We start from the raw sequence: 15,976 nt of genomic DNA, 5'->3' as shown, positions 1-15,976 counted from the left end.
ATATGTTTGCGCTTGTGTCTGCACTATGTTTGTGTTTGTTTTGTTGATGCTTGCATTTTTGTCGTTGGCACTCAAATATGATTTGTGATGCTTGTAACATACTCGTCTGTATTATTTTCTTTTAGATAGCACAATATATCAAAGCAATTGTTGTTTATTAAAACGAGAGATATCACAAGCACATTTTTCAAGCAAAATGTTTAGCAAAAAAGTCAGATAAAGCGAAAAATGCGCAGACATAAAGTTTAGTTGTGATAAAAGTGCCAAGTTAATTTATGTGCACACTTGCTTTGATATTTTTACATGTGAATGCATTGTTTAAATATGTTTTTGACTGCTGTGTATACTGTGTGGATATTGACCACAAAATACATTTTTATGCGAATATATCACATACTCATATACTATCAGTGTGGCATTGATTGTCCGCTATGGCTGCGTAACGATTAATCGCAACTAATCATATGTTTACATCATATATGTGTGTGTAAAATAATAATGTATATATAAATAAACACACAAACACACACATCCATGTATATATTTACATGTGTATATAATTTTGTCAAACAAAAACTTTTATTCTGCAATCGATTAGTTGCGATTAATCGTTAAGAAGCCCTAGTGTCTGCTTTGGATCTCTTTTATTTAAAGTGTCTTTACAGCAGTTATATTCTCTCATAAAGTTTATGACTATAATAGACTGTTATTGTTAAAGCGCTACGATCGGCAGAGACACTCGGCTCATGAATTTTAATGACGTTTGTCCAGTACTATCTGATTATAAGTTCATCAGTACTTGCTACAGTATGTACAGCTTTAGTAAACTGTCAGTGCTGATGTTTGGCCAAAACAAGATATAATGATTTAATATTTAAAATATGATGAAATATAATGTGAATTGATTGGCACACCAGCAATAGTATTACTTTTGTATTAATTCAACAGTTTTAATGGCTGAAAACAGCAGTCGCAGACCGAGCGGATCTAATGATGTCTGATTTTCAGGCTGTAGTTGTGACTCATCCAGAGAGAGTTTTTTGCTTTGCGTCTCTGTGTTTTGTCTGTCTTCGTTATTTCAGCTTGTTGCTTGCTTTTAAACTGCATGAAGTGTCGTCTGTTAATGGAGTGTTGTGGTTTTGGAGGAAGAAATGTGTTTGTCATCAGCGAGTGTCCTGATTTCATTCTGTCAATTTGATGAACGCTCAAAGCATTCGCTCCTGGAAAATCAGACCTTGAGTGACATGTGACGGTTCCCCCCGTGGGAGACGCCATCCCTGCGTGAAAATAACCTCGTCTGCAGTGCGAGAAAACAAAAGCATCAAGATTTGTTCCAGATCGTTGACTCATACGGCAAAACGTTGAACGGTTGCTCACGTCAGTAAACGTACATGAACATTTTGTTTCAGTAACTACATGCAAAAGAAATGTGTCTCAAAGGTTGTATGATGTGTCTCCTGATCGTTGGAAAGACCGTAAATAGTGACCCTTTACTTCTCTGTAAGTGCTTTTGTAATGGAGAGCGTTTTATCCAGCATCTTGTGTGTGCGCTAGGACTGTAAGTCAATACGCGTCGTCTCTGCTTTACCCTTCAGATGAAGGAAAGATTATGTTTAAGATAATTTATTGTAATGGGCCAGACTAACAATGGCAAATCCAATTTAAAAGTCCCAATTGTTGTATAGATCAAACGTTATGTTACCATCCAGTCTAATGTTCCCCTCTTGCTGGAAGGGAAGGCTTTTAGGAACCGCAAAGTGATTTTTGAACAATAGAAACTCTTTAACTTTAGATGTTCTCATTTGAACCAGTTTTACAGCAGTCGGACTAGTTGTGGATCATATCAAGCAACCAGCAGTTTTTTATTATAAATGATAATCATGTTTTTAGCATGTTTTTCCTGCGTCTCTACGTATGTCGCAGCTGCAGCACAGTGAAGGATTTAGGCCTGCGACAAAAACAAAATGCATGGTCGGGATTTTAATCACTCATGTCACCATGCTGTCAGTTAACCTGTTTGGGACCATGAGCGTGCACCCTGCTGCCCGGACTCCAGATGCGTTGTGTTCGACCTCATGTGGCGTGTGTATCATTATTATAATTGACTAAAACTATTAAAAACATATCTGTTAATTGGAAAAAAATAATATAGTCTTAAATATTAGCTGAAAACTTGGAAGTAAATGTTAATTTGTTGCTCTAGCAAAAACTGAAATAATAAGTTGAGGCACTAAAATTATTAACTGAAAAAAAATACGAGATAAACTAAAACTGAAATAAATATTGCATTTAACTTAAATTAGACAACATTAGTTTGAAAGAAATGAACAAAAACCTAATAAAATACTCAATGCACAATGCTCCTCTCCTCTTTTAGATGCAATAACAGTTATACTGCACAAAGCATCCAACACAAAGTGTGAGATTGGGTCCGTGGGCAACTTTCACAGATTTTTGATAAAAAAACTGTCTTAATATCTGTATAAAAACAGTCTAATGGGGCGTACACACCAAGTCAATGTAAAGACGCGAAATGACGCAACATCATGTAGGCCGATGCAAAAAAACACGAATTGGGTGGCATGATTGTCGTGAAACATGCACTTATGCAAGTTAAAATGTTTAACTTGAGTGAAAAGTTTGCATGACATGAAGTGTCATGAAATTTAGAGCGAGGATGTGATGCTTAACGTTTGGTGTGTACGCAGCATTAGCCATCAGGTAGACTCATGAGAATCATGCAAAAGATACAATATATGTATGCAGTTATGTCACTATTATAAGTATAGTATGCATATTATGCAATATATCACTTATATTATTGATTTGATTAACTTTCAAGTTTGACACATTGGCTATTAGGACATATACATTTGGATAAAGAGATAATAGAAGTATATGCACAACGTCCGTATTTCTATTAAACATAGTTGATCACTGCCGGTTCTGTATGTGCTACGCTAACATGGTGCTGTTTTCATACATGAAGCCTTCAGGACGAGAAAGACCAATTTCCAGTATGCGTGCAAACATCTTAAACATAAGTAAAAGAAAATGTATTAACTTTTTATACTTTATAGCTTGTGACAAAGGCACATACATTCAGATATTAGAATAAAAAAAAACACAAGACAAATAATAATACTACGAATAACAAGCTATAGCAAATGCTGGCAACCGGAAGCAATCAACGCAGTTTTCCGGTTTGGTTACGTGACGTTCGACACGTACCGCATTGAACCAAAAATCATAATTTTATTTTTATTTTATTTAGTTAACAAGAACACCTCAGTGGCCGTGCTATCATAATAAATAAACCTGCAATTCCTGGGCAGATTTTTATTAATGATGTAATTGATGACTTTTGTTTGAAATCATTATTTATTTGTTTTTTTCTGGTGTTGGGTTTGGAGGGTTCGATTGTTTGTTGAATGTTTAAGTGTTGCATGATGTTTAATTGAGCATGTTTCTCTATGACAGCATTAAAGCCTGCACGCATGCATGTATGTGCTAACTTGCACTAACCTCCTACTAACTTTGAGATTAAGATTGAGCCATATAGTTTCAGTAGATTTGTTTGTCCAATTCTGGGTTACCTTTGGTCAATGCTCACCTGCAGCTGAACTGTAAACTCACCTTTAGAGATTGTTAGTAATATTTTGAATGTGCTACTTATCAAATTTGACCCTTGTGAGTTTACACTATACAATGATTGAGTTTATTTCTATATGACATCATATATCAGCAGCTGTAGTTAGTGTTGTGTACTTCAGGAGGGGCAGGAGGTTATTTTCTTGTCTTTGCTACAGTCATCATATTGCACTTATATATTGTTTTTGGTTGCTTGAGATCATCGGTTTCATGTCAATAACAACTAGCCAACAAGAATCACTGGTTAGGTTTCTTGTACTGATTCAACTTTAGATAGATGTGCTATTATGTTTCTAGCATAATGATTTTAACCTGGATCACGATAAATGGGTGAAAAAACTGAGCATCACAAGTGAGGATGAACTGTCCTTACATGATATCATATTAACAGTATTGTTATGTTAACGTACCGCATAGCAATGCCCAGGCAACATCACCCCATCTTTCACTCTCTCTCCACCCATCTCTCTTTCTGTCCCTCTCTGCGTCTGAAATCGCTACTGTGATGGTACATACTGAATTATACGAAGTACCTACTCATCAACCGTTTAAACAGTACTTTATATGTAGTACGAATATGGGTAGTGTGAATGAAATTCGGACGTACTAAATAAGCCATGTTGATACATAATGTGACACATCTTAATAACACATTTTTGATTTTGACAACGCCTCTTCTTTTTTTGTTGGGTGACTCCTCTCCTGGAGGCTCACGGGACAGTAAAGTTTCCATGTACACTTCAAAATCTTGGGTATGTTGGGTACGTATCTGGGTACTTTTCGTCTATTGTTTTTTGGGTACTACGAATTAGGGCATACTGTCGTGGGTTTTTCAGATGGAATAATGGATATAGTAGAGCGATATGAAAATAAATAGTTTTATTAAAGAATTTTATCAGACAGCAACTTTCTTTTTATAGTTCCATTGCAAGCTTGCAACGCACACATTTCCTGTTTTTTTAACACCTTTAATATCTATAGACTCAATATTTTCCATAGCATCAGCTACTGATGCTGCATCTGTCACATTAGCTAATTTGAGCTGTTTTTTGTGGTTTTTAACCTATACGTTTCCACCAATCAGCAATGAGATTTGGTTTTTGTTACAGAGCAAGTTATTTATCTTTAATGCAACTGCACTTTTCTCAGAAACTTAGCGATACACTTTCACTGCACTTAGTTTAAGAGGGCAATGCACTCAGTGTTCTTTTGATAAACGGAAACTTTACAGCAAAACGGTTCTATTCAGGTGACAGAAGACACATCAATACTTAAACTTAAATACATGCATTACTGTTAAAACACGTAGAAAGAAAACCAAATGATAATAAAACAAGGACAGTATATAAATGCCATATGAATTCTCTCACAATACTACTCGCCTCGTGTACTGCTATAGCAGTGGTTCCCAAACTTTTTCAGCGTGTAGCCCCCATTGTGTACGGTGCATTCCTTTGCGGCCCCCCAAAGAAAATTTGTGACAAAAAAACGTTCTAAAACTAGACATTTTAATAAAAAAAAAACATTAAATTATACAAAAAAGTAGTGTTTTTGGTTAGTAGCCTTATTTTTTAGGTTTAATTACACAGAATTCATGATAAATCAATGTATTTCATAAAATGTCATAAAACTGGGGCCCCCCTGGCACCATCTCGCGTTCCCCCAGTTTGAAAACCACTGTGCTATAGTATGGATGTAGGTGGTTTTGGGCACAGCGTCTCTCTCTCTCTCTCTCTCTCTCTCTCTCTCTCTCTCTCTCTCTCTGTGTCTCTCTCTCTCTCTGTTCTTGTCTGTCTATTCCCCTCTTTTTCTTTCACTCTCTTCACCTATCTCTCTCTTTCATCTCTATCTCTCTTTTTCATCCTTTCTCTCCACCAATTTCTCTCTCTCCCAATCCCTTCTCTTATTCTCTCTCTCTCTCTCTCCTTTTTTTCTCTTTTCCCCCTTTCTCTTTTTCCATGCCTTTTTTTCTGTCTTTCTCTCCATCTGATAACTTAACCATTCAGAGCTTTTTAACTCTGTTTTTACTCCCAAAGAGATCTGCTAATAATCTGATGATTTCATAAATCTTTAGATTTTAGGCAGCTGTAGTTCATAGCAATCTCTCTCTCTCTCTCTTGTGCTCTCTCTCTCTCTCATTGTTTTCTTAAGTATCTCTCACAAGGGCTGCATGAGTGTTTTTTATTTCAAATTAAGATCACGATTCTGAATGCCAACTAAACAAAATAACATAATTTAATAGAGGTTCTGACAAAAATTAATTGCAACAATCTCTTTAAAAATGTTTAATTGGTTTGAATTATTTTTAATAAATTTGAAAGATTCAAGACTTATAGACTAATATATTCAATTCAAGACACAAGACTTATAAATATATGTTTTATTACTGGGTGATAGAAGGTGTTTGTCCTTAATTGTAGTGTTTATATGTAAACTATTATCCCAGTACTTCTGTGATCATTTAAGTATTTTGAATACTGTATATAATCCAGAAGAAATAATAATGATACTGTGTGGTTGAAAAGATCTGTTTGAAATTTCAGCACCCACTTGAGTAGGTATAATCTATCTCAAGAGTAGTTTTTATTTACCCTTCATTTTTCTTTAAACAAAGCTATAGTAAAATAAACATAAAGAGGCTTCCTTAGTTGTTAAAAGAACAGTATGTAGTATTGTGGCTAAAACTGGTACTGCAATCACACAACTGGTGGCCAATACACAACATGACAACATATGAAGAGTTTCGTTGCAAAACGAGATAAATCAGTTTTTTTAAGTGTTCAGAAATCTTGGTTTTTTTGGTTGTGCATTCCAATTATTATCAATTCAACTGCAGTTGGTTTGTTTTGATTTAAACCTTCATAACTTAAAAAATACAGCTAAGTAGCACCATAACATAATAATAAACATGCTTCAACAAAGATGCATAAAAAGATAAAAAAATGTATCTCGTTTTGCAACTGAACTCTTCTTATACATCAGTTGAGGGCTGCAACTTCACATTTTAAATGAGAATATCTTGGCCAGACCACTGTTGTCAGTAATATAAGTATTTGAAATGAAAATGATTTCTTAATGTCTAGTGACATATCAGGGCCATTTTATGATTAATTGATACAAATTTGTTACATACTGTTCCTTTAATTTTAACACAGTTTACAAATAAAGTAAAGTGAACTTCTTGTATTTGCAGTATACAGACAGTCGTGACACACGCTGGTATGAACACACCGCGTGCACATTGTGAAAGCAAAGCACAATGAACACGAGCTTCATCCACGCTTTAAACATGTTGTTTAAACAAGTGAACCAATGAACAAATGTCATTACAACTCACTGTTTAAAAAATCTTTACATTAAGTCTCTATGACTCCGCGACAGCGCCTACACATGTCAATGTTCCTGTTTGATGTCTGTCAAAGGTTTAATAGACAGACGAATCGTTATAATTTAGAAATGAGATTGTGTGGATGTTTGAATCGAGATCGTGATCTTTTTTTTATTAATCATGCAGCCCATCTCTCACTCATTCTCACTCTTTCTCCTCCACGTTTCATCTGGTTTTGCAGGGTTAATGGAGTGGATTAATGTAACTTCTAGTGTTTCTTTTTGTTTTTGCCTTTTTTATTTCACAGTCAGGTTTTTTTGTCTTTATTTTCTGCTGCAGAAGTAATAAGGTTTTAGACTTAAATATACACACCCAGCATCTATAAACTGAACAGGACGCTACATTAGATCAGATCAGTGCTCGGTCATAACCCCTATGTTGATGTTGGAAGCTGAAGGTCACAGTTACCATCAGACGCTATCAGAAATCTGCACTGAACTACATTAAACATGTAGAATTGAATAGCCGAGCATCTTTAACTGCAACGTTAGCACTGTTTCATGGCTGTAAGGTTTATGGATGCTGAACATATGCAGTAGTGATTTGTTTCAGTGAAAGGTTAGTCCTGAAGCTTTCATCCGTTGTTTATGGTCTGGTGGCGCTGGTGTTTGATCAGGCATGCAAGCGACTCGTGCGGCCATGTGGCGCTGCGGTCAGCCTCTCTCAATCTCAACCTTCCTCTTCCTCTTTGATCCGGTGGGGAGGAAGACGACCTGCTTTCCCGCACGGGTCTATAGAATCCATATCCGCAACTATTGATCAGAACTGTGGCGGGTCGACAGGATCCCTGAGGCACAGAAATCTCATTGAAGTTTCTCATTGCTCGCTGAGGCTTGCGGTAAATGGAGTGAGCTCAGATCGGCACAGGCGCGATCGGCTGAAATAAAGCTCTTTCAAACAGAGAGGGTTTTAATTAAAAAAAATCATCCCAGCCGAGCTCAAAATGAGACCTGTGAGCTAAAAAAGGGAAAACGGTACCATAGCTAAAACCTGTCTTATGTTTTATGTTCCTCTTCTGAATTGGGTTTCTGGCCTCGCAGCTTGAAACTTGAAAGAGATATTTGTGCACGTATTTGTGGATGTTGAGAAAACTTTTAGCTTTGACTTCTCAAGTTATTTTACTATACATTATTATTATTTTATCCGAATGTTCATTTTCTGTCATTGTTACCCCGTTGTTCTTTTTCTTTTTTCTCTGTGTGCCGCAGTTCGACGCGTTCCCCCTCGCTTCACCATCCTTCCCACGAGTCACGAGATAATGCCGGGTGGAAGTATAAATATCACCTGTGTCGCTGTCGGCTCGCCCATGCCTTACGTAAAGTGGATGCTTAATTCTGAGGATCTGACGCCGGAGGATGAGATGCCGGTGGGACGAAATGTTCTGGAGCTCAACGGTGTGCGCGAGTCAGCCAACTACACCTGCGTGGCCATGAGCAGCCTGGGAATTATTGAAGCTGTAGCACAAGTTATTGTAAAATGTGAGTAACATTTATTCATTTCTGTGTGTGTCTTCAGACATTAATTCAATTCAATTTTATGCCTATTGCGCTTTTTTTTTTAAGTTGTCACCAGCATTTTTTGTGATTTTTTTTTACAAAAGTTTCACAAAATGCCTTTCAGGAAATTTTTCTTCTAAAAATGTATAAACATACAAATATATGAAATGAAAGAATAGACCCTCTGCTTTCAAACAAACAATATATATAAATAAGTAATTAATAGTTTTTAATAAATAAATAAATATTTTTTTCTCTGCTTTTAAACTCTTAAAGGGGCCATGGCATGAAAATCTGACTTTTTTCATGTTAAAGTGCTATAATTGGGTCCCGAGTGCTTCTATCAACCTAGAAAATGTGAAAAAGATCAACCCAGTAACTTAATTTTGGTAAACCATTCTCTACAAGCATGTGAAAAAATAGGTCGTTGAAATTTGGCTCTCCTTATAATGTCAGAAGGGGATCTTATTATAATAATACCGCCCCTTAATCTGAACTATCCAACCACAGCACTGCCATTTAGTGCAGAAAGAAAGAGAATTTTTTTTTATTAACAGCACAATTGAGTTTCAATTTCAACAAACTACCATTTATGGTGATCAGTGTTTGCATTATCAGCTCATTTGCATTTTAAAGGACACACTCAAAAGTGGCAATTTTAACATGTTATAATAAATTATTCATATGGTATTTTGAGCTAAAACTTCATATATGTGCTCTGGGGAAACCAAAGATTTATTTGACATCTTAAAAAAGTCTTGCGACATGGCCCCTCTAAATATGGGTATTTTTCTCTAAAAAAAAAATAATAATTGCATTTTTGTGAAGGAATTTTGTTAGAAATCAGATTCAGAACAATTATCAAAACATACAAAGAGTTTAAAATTAGTAAATAATAGTTTTGGCTTCCATTTTTTTTCTTCATAAATTGGGTAAGTGGATAATCTAGTCTGGGCCTGGGAATCTAGTGGATAATCGTGGTATTGCAGATTAACATAAAAATTCATCAGGAACACTTTTTATGCGTCTTAATTGACAAGATAACTTGTCAATGGCGGGGAAAGAGTTAACAGTCATACACTGTTGCAAAGCAGCTTTTCAGAAATATAAAGATCACATTCATTCACTTGTTTATTTTTCTGAAGAGACAAAGTATGAAAGCGTGTACCTGCAAACATGCAGTAAAATTTCCTTCACGTCTTCCAGCTTTACCGAGAGCCCCTGGTACGCCCATTGTCACAGAGACAACCCCGACCAGTGTCACCATCACCTGGGACTCTGGTAACCCTGACCCCGTATCCTATTACATCATTCAATACCGCGCCAAGTCCCCGGACAGCAAATTTGAGACGGTGGACTCTATCACCACCACCCGCTACAGCATCGGAGGTCTGTACCCCAACACAGAGTACGAGATCCGCGTTTCCGCCGTTAACACCATCGGACAAGGGCCGCCCAGCAACAAGGTGGAGGCTAGAACCGGAGAGCAGGCCCCCGCCAGCCCGCCCCGTAACATACAAGCACGAATCATATCGCAAAACGCTGTGATGGTCCGCTGGGATGAACCGGAGGAACCCAACGGTTTGATTAAAGGCTATCGAGTGTATTACACAATGGATCCTTCACAGCCAATGAGCAACTGGCAAATTCATAATGTCCAAGATAGCGTGATCACGACCATCAACAGTTTAGTGCCTTCTGAGACGTATACCATCCGTGTGCTGGCGTTCACGTCTGTGGGTGACGGACCCTTTTCTGACCCCGTCCATGTCAAAGTGAGACCTGGAGGTAAGAACGGACGAGTGATATTTACTTAACACTTCAGTAAAGCATTTCTGCACAGCTTGTTTCTTCAGTAGGGCTGCATAACGATTAATCGTGACTAATAGTCGCAATTAATCGGCATGCAGTCCTAGTCTTCAGATGACATATGCATTATGAGAGCTGTTTTCTTATGCGTTTCCGCTCTCTGTTTCAGTTCCCGGGCAGCCAGGAAAGTTTCAGGTAGGAAAGGTAACAGACACGAGTGTTGAATTGACCTGGGAACCTGCATACTCCAAAGAGCCGGTGAAAAGCTATGAACTCATCTACAAAGCTCCAGAACTTGGCATTCAGGTGAGAACCAGACTTGCCTGTAAAGATATAGATTGACTCAATGACTTGTACTGTGATGTAATGATGGTATTCATTCTTGTCTTTATTTTAATACAAAAGTGTTCATCCGAATATGAAAATCAAGTAGTGTTCTTAATAAACAGATCCAAGTGTTAAATTCAAACATGATGGCATATCAATAACATCAAATCTCATTGATCTTACATGTGTCGTGATAAAACACTCAACAACAAGCATACAACAACTTGAGTGTGAGAACCAATGAGACTTGATGTTATCGACATGCTGCCGGATTTTCATTTTAGCACTTTCATTCTGTTTATTTAAGGGCACCTATTATGCCTATTTTTACAAAATGTAATATAAGTCTCAGGTGTGCCCAGAATGTGTCTGTGAAGTTTTCAAAATTCCCCTTTTTGGGTGGAAACAATAACGCTCTGCGTACAACTTGTGGTTGGTGGAAACCATAGATGCATATAAAGGCTAGATGTGTTACAGTGGAGTCTCTAACGCCATCTTACCTCAGACAGCTCGCTCACTCATAGCATTGAGTTTAATAGTGCAGGTACTTTAAATGACCATAACTTGCTCAATTTTCTACCGATTTTCAAATGGTTTTGTGTCTTACAAATGTTATTAACGTGGCTATAATTCTGGATCCTTTTACATGTTTCATTATTTTTTTTAGTATAAGTACGCAGTGTCATAGCAGTGTTTCCCACAGGATTTTGATAGACTTGTGGCGGTGATGACGTCACACGCTAATTAGCATATATGTGACGTCATCACGTGTTTGCGTTTGATCGAGTGTTGGCACCTGAAATATGTTTCACTTTTAGTCTTTGATCTGTCACGTTATATTGCATTTTAACACAATTGATTGCTATTTTTACATATTATCAGCTCTGTTGTCAGACATAAAATGAGACTATAGCCCTATTCGGATGGGATTAGTTTTACGGTTGTAGATGGCGTAATGTAATTTTACCACAAGATGTCTGTTATATTGATGGTCAATTCGGACGGGATTAGAAATCTCAGTAAAACATTCAGAAGTGGGAGGGGAAACTCGATTACGCAGCAGGTCACCTCTTTTGTCGTCATGTGCACGTTACCTTACTTCCTAATATCAACATGACACAGACGAGAAAAACTCGAAAGACTGTGTTTAATTTCAGTTTGGGGACAACGTCAGTTTTAGGAACAGTTCCGTGCCTCTGAGAAGTGAATTTAACTTTTTAAAGTTTGTGTCGTGTTATTCAGGAACCGACTTGCCACTGACTTGTTTTTTCGCTAGAACGCAAGTAAATGCTTAAGCGCTTTTATATTTGAAAGAAACCCGCAAAATAACAGGAAATTACGAAATGTACGTGTATATTTACAGCTGGTCTATAAATCACCATACATTTACATTGAAGTCTTACTGCTGTTGCTCTTCTCATCAATGTCTTGTTATGAGCCCTTTTTTATTTAAATGTGAGTTTTATTGTTGCGTTTAGCGCAGACAATTGGGTGCAAATACAGAAATATGAGAAAATACACAGTAACTGTTACACAAAGTTACTACAAAACACGTGCACAGGCAAACAGCATCATAGAGAGGGAGATAACGTGTGTGTGTGTGTGTGTGTGTGTGTGTGTGTGTGTGTGTGTGTGTGGGAAACACTAATGCTAACCTTTCATCAAGTCATCGCCGTCTTCTCTGTCAGTAAAATATGTGACTGTTGATGTTTACGCGAAAATGAAAGTATACGGGGGAACGGACATTGAAAACAGAGAGAGAGAGAGAGGTGCGCGCTGCATAGAGAAAGGGAGGGGGCGCGCTGGGTGCTTGCAACAATGAATTAAGTCATTTTTAAACAGTAAAATGTAAATGGGGATCATGAAAAATCTATTTGTGGCGGCCAGTGTTGATTCCATGGCGGTGCGCCACGAGTAAATCAATGTATGGGAAACACTGCATAGGGCCATCTTTGACATTTATAACAAACCAAACCGTTTGAAAATCGGAAAAACATTAAGCAAGTTATGGTCATTTTTAAGTACCTGCACCATTAAAACTCTGTGGTAAGATAGACGCCAAATGCAGACGTTCCACTCAATTGGCCAGCATCGCAGGCGTGACATCTAGACTTTATACATATCTATGGTGGAAACTACGATAATGCAGGACTGTCATTCAGTGGCTGTGGGCGGGGCTTTATCACTGTGATATCACATTAACAAGAAAATCAAAATAGCATGTCTAATGAGACTGCTTTGATTTAACGGGATTAAAAAAACAAGGATCAGGTGAATTTTTTTTATTTTAGGGTGGTTGTGTTCACACACTGCCAACACACATTAATGTCCAAGCACCTTGTAAGAGTGAATTTTGCACAATAGGTGCCCTTTAAGAAGATTATCAAGAAGTTAAGAACATGAAAGCATTTTAATATAAAATTATTAGTTTGTGCTCAACTGAAGAAATAAAATGAAATACTTCTAGAAATAGGAGTAAATTGTAATAAAGAGTGAGTATATTCATATTTGGGTGCAGTATACCTTTAAGAGCACTTTTTATTGTCGTTTGGCATGCACTAAAATGATTTTAATTTGCCTCAGGCGAAACTGATCTTGTTTGTATATCCACACAATAATCGACTTGGAATTTTAAGTGTTGTTACTGCAGTTCTGGGACCAGTTGCACCATCTGGACATACATTGGGTCATAAAACTAGTTCATATTGCACCATCTAGGCGTAGGGTACGTCAGAGATTAAATCTTACGTCTAGTCAAAGGTAGGCGTAAGTATAAAGTGTTCGCCTGGTCGTAGTTTCTGATGGTGTAACAGGCGTAAAACATTTTCACGAAGCCCGACGTAGGGCTTACACCTAACTTTTTATGTCTATGTGGTGCAACCGGCCCCTGTTGTTTAATATTGATTGGCCTTTTTATAAATAAATGAATACCTGTATCTGTCAATCAAACAGGAAAAGAGGAATTTTGAACCCAAAACATCGTTCGTGGTGGAAGGTTTGCGGGCGAACACAGAATATTCGTTCTCTCTGGCTGCCATATCTAACAAAGGCATCGGTGCATTTACCAATGAGATCATCCAGCGAACTGCTCAAGCGAGTATGTATTTAACCTTCTGCATGCCAGACACAATCATTGAGCATCACCTAACAGATCAGGACCATCACTACAGACCTTCATCTGATTCAATTCTCATTGATAACGGATAGTTAATGTGAGAAGATCTGGACTGTGTTTCTGGATGATTCTCATTGATTGTGTTTACTGTGCTCAGATTCTCAGACTGGAATTGTTTGTCTCACCCTTAACTCGTGGGGATTCACTGAGATTGAATTGTGCCAACAGAAAATGTGCACAAACTTCTGCTTTCCAAAGCTGGTAATTTGCTTCGAATAAAAGCATCTGCTAAATGAATAATTGTAATTGTGTTATGTGATCGGTTCTGAAGCGTTCCAGCACACAACTATAACAACAGCTGTTAGTGAATAAGGTTTAGTGAAATCCTCCTGTGTGTCTTCATCCATCTGTGCGTCATGTGAACTGGACTGTGTGTGCGTGTCATTTTCTCCAGTTTCAGAAGCCACCAACAGACTGGATTGGGAGTTTTACCTTTAAATGATTTTGTGAAGGGAAATGTTTGCTGTTTGATTTTGTGTGTGAATGTACAGGGCTGACAGGTAAGTGTGAAAAACCAGATCAGTTCGTTCTGACTCATGTCATTCACATGTTTAATTCAGTAGGTTTGTATGGACGCCCCATCTGATCTTCTGTCAGTGAAGACAAACATGAGCCGATGTGATCAGTTTTCTGTTTATTTATTGTTTAATTGTTTAACACAGTATAAATCTGTCAGTAATTACATTTATGAGAGACGTCCAGATTCTTCAGGAGAGGACGAACATCTGATGGTGATCCATCTCACACATTTTGAGTCCCATAATGTCTAATGCCCACAAACACACCAAACGCATAGAATCGCGTTCCTCGCTCTAGATTACTCGCAGGATTTAACTTTGTGTCATGCGATTTTTTTGCTTAACTTTAATATTTTCAACTTGCGCGAAGACGCGTTTGATACAGATAGCTTGTGTTTTTGCGGCAAATGCGCTGCCCTATTCGCGTCATTCGCATCCCCCCACGCGAGTTTGCGTCTTTTCATTGACTTTCTATGTAATTAGGGGTGCATCGATAAATGCCGATATATACTTATAATACGTGGGCGATAACTATTCTGAATCGCACCCCCGATATTATTCACAGCTATTTCATGTACTACTATGGAACGATATTCCGGACAATATTAAAAAGGAATTGCAAATTGTATTTGAAATTGCGTCTCCTACTTGTGGGTGTAAAAACTGTGACTTAATTCAAACGCAAATGCAAACTGTTTGCATTTCCGTTTACGCGAACGTACAATATATGCCAAATTTCAAATGTAAAATCAAAGTCCATTTGCAATTGAATTTCCTATGTCTTTCGAGTTATGACCCTGCCATATTTCAATCTCAATTGCAATTCATCATTTGCTATTTCACTTCCTCTAGCGTCGCGTACTGATCTTGCCAAAACTTGAAATCGCAATCCTCTTTGCATTTGCGTTTCCATTGCCTGTACTTAAACTTGTCAATCACAGTGTTGGGGGTGGGGTTATATTATAGGGCGTGTTTGGAAGCGACATCACTCACAGTCGACCACGCTTCACTGCGCTTAAACGGCCTCAAGGGGGAGCACAAGAAAAGCTAAAATGATAACGCAGAAAATATTTTATACATTAAATTATATATTACCTCAGTTATATTGCAGCATATTATATTTCAGTTATATTTTGAATCGTTTATAAAATGCATTTAAAAAAGCAACTCTCGTCAAACATAATCATTATACATATTCTTATTATCATGAAAATACCTGAAAAGGTTATCCTTAAGACATTTCCTGGAGCTGCGTGTGTATTGGTTCTTCGTCTGCAGCGTATATTGAGTTTCTGCACGAGAGCGCCCTCTGGCTTTTGGATGTAGCGGCATTTCACCGTAAATCATTGAGACGCAGAGCAAGCATCATCGGCCGATATGTCGGTGCACCCCTATATGTAATCTACTTGCGCAAATTGTTGTATTCGTGTTTGGTGTGTAAGCCCATTAGGACATGGATACACTCCTGTTTCTGGTTATAGTTAGGGATGCACCAATGCAGACTTTCTTAAAATAATCACACAGCATGAGCGCCTCTTTTGATTTTCATGATACAATCTGCTCTGAAAAATGCTTTTATGTACCGATATAGGGTGATATATTGGTGCATTTC

General features: G+C 37.6%; 1 protein-coding gene across 1 annotated transcript in view; it reads left to right on the top strand.

Annotated features, from left to right (window-relative positions):
- Window positions 1-15,976, top strand: part of LOC129443205 (receptor-type tyrosine-protein phosphatase S-like) — a 106,538-nt gene that overhangs the window by 55,145 nt on the left and 35,417 nt on the right. The window contains exons 8-11 of the mRNA XM_073864476.1: window positions 8,248-8,517; window positions 9,742-10,323; window positions 10,514-10,650; window positions 13,624-13,768. Of these exons, the coding sequence (XP_073720577.1) occupies window positions 8,248-8,517; window positions 9,742-10,323; window positions 10,514-10,650; window positions 13,624-13,768 (1,134 nt within the window). The remainder of the gene's footprint in view (window positions 1-8,247; window positions 8,518-9,741; window positions 10,324-10,513; window positions 10,651-13,623; window positions 13,769-15,976) is intronic.

The sequence above is a fragment of the Misgurnus anguillicaudatus genome, unplaced genomic scaffold (assembly GCF_027580225.2).
Source record: "Misgurnus anguillicaudatus unplaced genomic scaffold, ASM2758022v2 HiC_scaffold_26, whole genome shotgun sequence".
Classification (NCBI taxonomy): domain Eukaryota; kingdom Metazoa; phylum Chordata; class Actinopteri; order Cypriniformes; family Cobitidae; genus Misgurnus; species Misgurnus anguillicaudatus.
This window is presented reverse-complemented; position numbering and strand designations above follow the sequence as displayed.